General features: G+C 59.6%; 1 protein-coding gene across 1 annotated transcript; it reads left to right on the top strand.

Moving 5' to 3' along the window:
- The first annotated feature begins 4,972 nt into the window (after positions 1-4,972).
- POU3F1 (POU class 3 homeobox 1) lies at positions 4,973-7,910 on the top strand. Its single transcript, XM_025357855.1, has one exon. It carries the CDS (start codon positions 5,002-5,004, stop codon positions 6,349-6,351), a length of 1,350 nt encoding a protein of 449 aa, XP_025213640.1. The 5' UTR covers positions 4,973-5,001; the 3' UTR covers positions 6,352-7,910.
- Positions 7,911-8,293: the final 383 nt, after the last annotated feature.

Here is an 8,293-nt window from a genome sequence, read left to right as displayed (position 1 = left end):
TGCCAAGTCAGACCACTCTGAAAAGGCAAGATCCAGGGCATAAGGAGACTGCCAGGAGGGAAGGGAAGTGGCTTGCGGGTGCTGCCCCGGTCCAGCCAGCCTCAAAAACTCAAAGTCCCTGCATGCAGGAGGCATCCTGAGATACACAGCCCATCCAGCAGCACTTCCCATGGGCCCCATCTCTCCTCTTTGTATCTTCTCAGCATTCCTAACTTGTGAGGAATCCAGGTGGAGCATCCTGGAGCCTGTCTTCCCCCAGCACTGAAAAGGCCTGAGGCCTGAAACTGTATCTGCTCTCAGCCCATCCTGGACTCCTAACCAACTGACCAACTCGCAGAAGACAGCTCAGGGGCTCAGAGACCAAAGGGGGAAAGCAGCCAGACCCAGCTGCCTCCAGGAGACGCTGAGCAAGGCTCTTCCTCTTTCTCCTTCCCAAAGCTGTGCTCGGCGTGCCATTGTCAGGCCCCGGTCATCTGGGATGTGTGTCTGGAATACTGCCCTGCGTATGTGGCCGCCAGGGTGCTGATGGCGACTGACTCGTGAGTATAGTTGTATTCTAGGGCCCACGTCTGTAACCCAGGGCTTTGCAGAAAGAGTATAAGGAGCTGGAGCTTGTGTAGCCTGTCCTTCATCCCTGCAGAGCCTCCCTCCCACTCCCAGCCCCCCACAGCCCCCGGCTCAGAGACCCCCCACAGCGAGGGCCCCATCTGCTGGAGGCTCGGTGACCTGTGTCAAATGAGCAGGCGCTCGGTCACACTCCAGAGCCTGGAGGAGGCCGCTGTGCTCTGGGAAAGCCCAAGCAGCTCCTGCCTGGGGGCGGGCTGGGCAGAGGCCCCGCTGGGGAGGGAGGCCCGGGAGCCTCTGAAACTGGCGGCGGCCTGGCTGGGAGCTGCCCTCCACAGACAAGGAGAGTGGGAAAAAATATGAAAAGAAAAGCCTTCCCTGTTTCCTTGTACCTAGCGCTGCAACCAAACCATGTGGACCATACTCTGGGCTGGATGCAGCCCCTTCCTCTGCTTTCTGATCCCCTGAGAACACCTGCTATTTCTTACAGGGTATGGGTAGATATATCTGTGTGTCTCTGTGATGTGTGGGGTGAGCCTCTTTGTGCATCTGGGTGAGAGGGTGTGCATGGCTGGCTCCACGTGCTCATGTGTGTGAGTATGACGGTGTGCCTGTGTGTGTGACTTGGCACACCAGCTGAGAGTTTCCACATTTGTGGCCCCAAGAGCCTGTAGGTTTCAGGTATCTCTGTGTCAGCAAAGCAGTGCCTACTTGAGCGTATTTCAGCCTATGTGCGGGTTCTGTGTATTAGACACATGCCTGTATTTACCACTGGGTGTTGCTTTGTGTGACTACGAATATTCAGCCTAATGGTGCAAGTTTGTGTGTTCCTATTGTGAATCTGTACATTCGGTCCTGTGCTAAATTGCAGGGTTGTATCTGTGTGTGTGTGCGTGCGCACACCTGTTCTCATGCCCAAACCACTCTGTGTCTGCATGGGCCAGGTGGGTGTCTGACCTCTCTGTGTACACCCTGCCTACGTGTTGTGGGTCTGAGGATAAGTTCTCACCAGGGCCTGAGAAGGTGGTGCTCCAGGACAAAGGGGTTGCTCAGCTGCAGATGTTTCTACCAGTGGCCATGTCTCAGCCCTAGTGTCCCACACAGAATCTTGAGAGCGATGTCAAGACTTCCTGGGGGAAACTTAACTCAAACACAAGAAAATTCTGACTCAAGACTAAACCCATATTCTTGTGGAAGGTCTAAAATTTCCAAAGCAGAGAAAGGAATTATATCTTTCCTACTTCAAACTTCTTCCCACCCCAGGCCAGCATCTAACATTTAAAGGGCACCTAAATTGCATGCCTTATTTCATCTGTGGAGCCTCAGAGCAATCCTGAAAAGCAGGCATTATTGTTCTCACTGTAAGATGCACAAACTCAGAATCCAAGAGGCAGTGTGGCTCACACAAAGTCACAGGGCTGCTAAAGGGCGTGGTGGGATTGGGACTTTGATTTGCTGGGTGACAAGCTGATAACCTAGAAGCCTGGCTACTGCTCTACTGCTGATGCCTCTCAATTCAGCACAGACCTGGGAAGATGGTTTCAGGAGCCCCAGCAGGCCCTGGCCTATGCTTGAGAACTACCAGAAACAGGGCTGTGGGCTCTCTTTGCTGTGCCAGCCAAAGCTGCTGCCTCCATAGGCCCCCATCACATGATAATGGGAAGAATGATGAGTGGAAACTCACAGGTCCTGTGCCCTTGGACAAATCTTGGGTCCCTTATCTAGGCAATGAAGATAATAATCTCAGTGCTTTCTCACAGGGCTGAGAAGTACAGGTAAAATGATACATGTAAAAGTACTTGTTAAAACACCATGCCTGTGTGTATATCTATATAACAAACCTGCACATTCTGTTCATGTATCCCAGAACTTAAAGTATAATTTTTAAAAAAACAAAAAAAGAACACCTTGCCTGTTGGTCATTGTTCTTCTAGCCTCAGTGGAAATCGAAACACCTGCCCACTGTCCAGACTTCCTCCAACAGGAACTAAGACAGATTCACAGAATCACAGACCATGAGAGTGAGAAGTGCCAGAGAGGTCAACTAGTCCAAACCTCTGCAATCCCATGCTACAGGTGGAGAAACTGAGATTTAGTTAGGGAGGGAGAATGCCTTGCCCCTCACTGAACAGCAACAATGGAAACGACCAGAGTAAACATCTATCTGAGAGCTTTACGCCCCCTTTGTCTCACACTACTATCTGACCTACCTTAGTGAGAGAGGTGGGCCGCCTATAGTACTGTTATTCCCAACATACAGGAAGGAAAACCAAGAGCGAGGCAGGCTGGACCAGAGTTACTCCTGCCCAGGGAGATGATGGCAGCTCCAGGTTGAAAGCCCAAGCTTCAATATCACACAGGCCTCGTTAGGGCTGGCACAAGCAGAAACTTCACTGAGGGATTACCAGCCTTCCCCCTACCTCCTGGGCCTGAGAAAGGTGAAAGACCTGGGCTGCCTCAAGGTGACCATTCCCTAGGCCAAGTCCAGGAAAGCCCAGTATCTCTAGCCGGGTTCAAACACAGAGCTCCATCGCAGCTCTTACAGCTAGGGTGGGACCACGGAGCCTGCTCAGGGCAGTGGCCAATGGCCGGACAAGGGCCCTGCTCTGTCCCACTCCTTCCCTGGCTGGTCCTAGGGCATTCAGGGCCCACATGATCAAAGTCTGTGCCCAGGGTGACCCCTGTCACTGTCAACTCTGTCCCAGAACCCTGGATCATTCCAATGGCAGCTACCACCTGAGCCCCCAGCACCTTTTTTCACACTAAGGCTTTATTCCACAGACCTGACTTGCCCAGTGGGGCCTTAGCTGGGCCCCCAGCTCAGTTCTGTGATCTGGGACCCCAGGGCCCTGTAAGCTATAAATCCACTTGAGGCAAGATCCAGGAGAGAAAAGAGGGAGGACTAGGAGCTGAAGACTCCCTGGGACCCAAGCCTCAGTGTGGGGAAGAGGAGAGAACACAGTTCAGTCCTCTCAGCCTGGTCGGGTAAGAAGGCACAGAGGAACTGCAGTGAGGTCCAACTCCACTCAGGATCCTTCAGGGAGTCATCAAGGGCTGGGGTGTGAGGAGGTAACTGAATTCCACTGCCCACCTTTTCAATAAGGCCTCCTCAATCTCAATTCCTTTTTCAGCAGCTCCAGGCAAGTCCGGGCAAACTCCAGCCCGGGGCTCTTCGCAAGGCTGGACAGCTCCCGGCCTGCACGCCAGATTTCTGGAGTGCCCGCAGCCCTTCCCTGAACCCATCCTTCTCCTCTCCTCTCCCGGGGCGTGATCCCACCACGACCACAGCCGATGAGCCGTTCAAGCTGGGAGAAGGATCGAGAAGGCTGCAGCGGCGAAGGTCAGATACCCCTGGGCCCAACGTACACCCCCTGCTAGCGCCTTTGCCAGCAGCGTTTTTCCCGGAGCCACAGTCTCCACTTTCAGATCCTCTCCTTCTGGAACCCCGGAGCGCGGCCGGGTACCAGGGGCTCGCGTAGGACTGTAGAACCGCTGCCGCCCGCCGTCCCTGCCCCAGCTGCCCGCGCGGTACTCCATCCCTGCCCCAGCTGCCCGCGCGGTACTCACCTGGGCCGCAGTGCCCGGGAGAAGAGGTGCCCGCGCGAGGCGTGAAACCCGAGTCCGTCCGACTCCGCCCGCGCTGGATGCGCTCTCAGGGCAGCGGAGGTCGGCGGACTTGTGACGCTGGGACTAGAGGGAGGAGAAGGAAAGCCGAGACGGGCCGGGCAGACGCGCCGAGGAGCGCCCAGTGCACGGGGCAGCCGCGGGAGGCAAGGCGGGCGCGGTGAGCAGTCGCGCCGGAACCAAGCCGCGAATCCGCGCCGCCTCGCGCTCGCAGCCGCCAGGACCCGCGGGAATCCTGGTCCGCCGGCAGCGGTACTGCGGAGGGAGGAGCGCGGGGCTGAGCCGCTTCTCGGAGCCCGAGCGCCTCCCGGAGCCCGCAATTCCTGCTGCCCGGGCGGGATGCGGGCGAGAATTCAGCTCGCGTGGAATGTGGGACCGGCCGGGCTCGGAGTCTCCAGCGCTGGGGGAAAGCGGGGCCCACACAGCCAGGACGAGAGGGGGTGCGGTCCGAGGGCCACCCCCGCGCCACTCCCCACGTGGCGGCCGCGCCCCCGGGGCGTGAGTGTGTACGCGGACGGTAGGGGGGCCGTGAATGAAGCCCCAGCGGCCAATCAGCACGGCCGGCGCGCGGGACCCCGGGAGCGACGCCCAATGGAGAGCTCTGGGCGGCCGGGCAGGGCGGCGGGCGGGCGCGGGGGGCGGGGGCCGGGCCGGGGAGGCGGGAGGTGGCTCCGCGGGCAGCCAATGGGCGGCGGGCGGGGTGGGGCTCCGGAGCGCCGAGCGGGTCGGGTCTTTAAGCCGGCGGAGCGAGGCGGCGGGGCCCGCAGACGGAGCGGAGCGGCGGCGGCGGCGCGGCGCAGGGCGCGGGGCGGCATGGCCACCACCGCGCAGTACCTGCCGCGGGGCCCCGGTGGCGGAGCCGGGGGCACCGGGCCGCTCATGCACCCGGACGCCGCGGCGGCAGCGGCGGCGGCTGCGGCCGCCGAGCGACTGCACGCAGGGGCCGCGTACCGCGAAGTGCAGAAGCTGATGCACCACGAGTGGCTGGGCGCGGGCGCGGGCCACCCCGTGGGCCTAGCGCACCCCCAGTGGCTACCCACGGGAGGAGGAGGCGGCGGCGACTGGGCCGGGGGCCCGCACCTAGAACACGGCAAGGCGGGCGGCGGCGGCACCGGCCGAGCCGACGACGGCGGCGGAGGTTTCCACGCGCGCCTGGTGCACCAGGGGGCGGCCCACGCGGGCGCGGCATGGGCGCAGGGCAGCACGGCGCACCACTTGGGCCCGGCCATGTCACCGTCGCCCGGGGCCGGCGGGGGCCACCAGCCCCAGCCGCTCGGGCTGTACGCGCAGGCGGCCTACCCAGGGGGCGGCGGCGGCGGCCTGGCCGGGATGCTGGCGGCGGGCGGTGGCGGCGCGGGGCCGGGCCTGCACCACGCGCTGCACGAGGACGGCCACGAGGCGCAGCTGGAGCCGTCGCCGCCGCCGCATCTGGGCGCCCACGGACACGCACACGGACATGCACACGCGGGCGGCCTGCACGCGGCGGCGGCGCACCTGCACCCGGGCGCGGGCGGCGGCGGCTCATCGGTGGGCGAGCACTCGGACGAGGATGCTCCCAGCTCGGACGACCTGGAGCAGTTCGCCAAGCAGTTCAAGCAGCGGCGCATCAAGCTGGGCTTCACGCAGGCCGACGTGGGGCTGGCGCTGGGCACGCTCTACGGTAACGTGTTCTCGCAGACCACCATCTGCCGCTTCGAGGCCCTGCAGCTGAGCTTCAAGAACATGTGCAAGCTCAAGCCGCTGCTCAACAAGTGGCTGGAGGAGACCGATTCGTCCAGCGGCAGCCCCACCAACCTGGACAAGATCGCGGCGCAGGGCCGCAAGCGCAAGAAGCGCACGTCCATCGAGGTGGGGGTCAAAGGCGCGCTCGAGAGCCACTTTCTCAAGTGCCCCAAGCCCTCGGCGCACGAGATCACAGGCTTGGCAGACAGCCTGCAGCTGGAGAAGGAGGTGGTGCGCGTCTGGTTCTGCAACCGGCGGCAGAAGGAGAAGCGCATGACCCCTGCGGCCGGCGCGGGCCACCCGCCCATGGACGATGTATACGCGCCTGGGGAGCTAGGGCCCGGCGGGGGCGGCGCATCGCCACCCTCCGCGCCCCCGCCGCCCCCGCCGGCGGCGCTGCACCACCACCACCACCACACACTGCCCGGCTCCGTGCAGTGACCCCGCGGGCCGGGCCCCCGCCGGCGCGCTGCAGGGCGCGGGCGCGCAGCCCGCCCGCGCGGCCTGGACTCTTTTTGTTCGGTTGCTTTGGATTTTACAAAAAAAAAAAAACAAAAAGCCCAGAAACTTTCGAACAAAACCAAACACCCGGACGACCCTCTCCGGTGAGCGGCGAAGACGGCCCGGTAGGCTGCGTCGCCCGAGCCCCGGGAGAGAGGAGCGAAGATCCGGAACTCGCCAACTCACCCCGGGCATCCTGCCCGCCGCCTGCTCTCTGCCCCCACCCATCCCCTCGACGACCCCCGCCCCTGCCCCCCGGGCTGTTCGGGGCCGGATCCCGGCAGCGGCCTCCCCAAAGCGACAGGTAACGCGGTGCGGGGTTAGGGATTCCCCGGGAGAGAGGACCAAGCGAGGAGAGTTCTCCATCCCCTCTCCCCGCGTGGACTCCTGAGCCTGCGGGTCCAGGGTGGGGGGCTGTCACTTTATTCGCTACACACCTCTTCTCTCCTATAAGGATGCGCCCCACCCCCTTTTCCCCTTTCTCCGGGCTTGGTTTTTTTACGGTTTTTATTTATTCGTGGAGCCTCTCGGCTCCTGGGGTCCTTCTAACTCCGCCCGCGCCCTTAATTTAAATCGCTGTATACTGTATTTATCGGGGCCCCGGAGGGGAGGTCGCGAGAGCCGCATCTGTGTATAAAAGCAGGAAATAGCCAAAGCTTTAATCTAGCCTAATTTATTTTTCCCCTTATCTTTCCCTACCCTCCGCGCCCCAAAAAAAAGCAAAAAAAAAAAAAAAAAGCTAACAAAAAAAATTTCGAGTGTTCATTTTTCATTTCGTTTCATCCGAGCCCCAGCTTGGTTCCCGGCCACGCCGGAGGGGTCTGCGCTCCCACATACCCAGATGGGAAGGGGCTTCTGCCCTGCTGCAGACCGACCGCCGCACAGCGGGGCCCCTGCTCCCCGCGGGGCCCTGCCCTCCTGGCCACACCAAACGAAACTTGGAAAAGTTAGAGAGATTTTTTTTAACCAGCTGTAGAAATAAGCCGTTCCCTGAGAACCCTCCGCCTGATTCCCTGCAGCTTCCCTCTGCTCCCTTTCCAGCCCGCCGGGATTGCGGGATGCCAGGGGAGGCCGGGAGAGAAATTCCCCAAGTTTGGGGTGAGGTGGGAACCATGTAAATATGTGAGATATGTACACACTGGCGGGAGAAGAAACATTTTGTGCTTGGTTTTTATTTTTAGTTTTCCGGGTTACCCGTCCTTCCTACCCTAAAGGATTTTGTATACTGACTAATCCGAAAAAGATATTTTAATATGATTTCCGAATTTCTGACCCATCTCTATTTATTTTCTGGATGTGTTTGGAGCTTCCCCCTTCTCCATTTCTTCTTCTGTTTGTTAAGGTTTGAATTTAAATTTTGTTATTTTATTTTTATTATTTTTTGAAACAATGTTTCGGTGCATTCTCTTTGTATCTTTATTGCAAAAAAAAAAAAATAATGTAGACTGGGAAGTTCCCTTTATATTTATGTTATAGTAAATATTTTATTACTCACATAAACATGTACCCCAGGGCTGTGTCCTGTCCTCTTTACTGCTAGGGCTGGGTGGGTTTTGGGGTGAAGCGATGGGATCCCCTGCTTCACCTCCCTAAAGTTCTGATCTCACTAAGAGATCTTGGAGGAAGATGACCTTGCAGACCTTCCAGATGGATATCAGGACATGGGCAACAGTTGGGCCCCTGCCTCAGGTGCATCAGTTTAGGGAAGATGAAGCTGCCTCGGGTCCCCCTGCCATAGACAGACTCTCCTAGACCAAACCAGGGCCTGGGACAGTGAGCGAAAGACACCACATGGAATTCGGATCAGCCATCGCCCATGCACAACTCGACTGCTCTTCTCCGCCAAGAAAGAAGCCCGCCTCGGCCTGGGTCACCAGCCTAG

This window comes from Theropithecus gelada, chromosome 1 (assembly GCF_003255815.1).
Source record: "Theropithecus gelada isolate Dixy chromosome 1, Tgel_1.0, whole genome shotgun sequence".
In the NCBI taxonomy this organism is placed as follows: Eukaryota; Metazoa; Chordata; class Mammalia; order Primates; family Cercopithecidae; genus Theropithecus; species Theropithecus gelada.
This window is presented reverse-complemented; position numbering and strand designations above follow the sequence as displayed.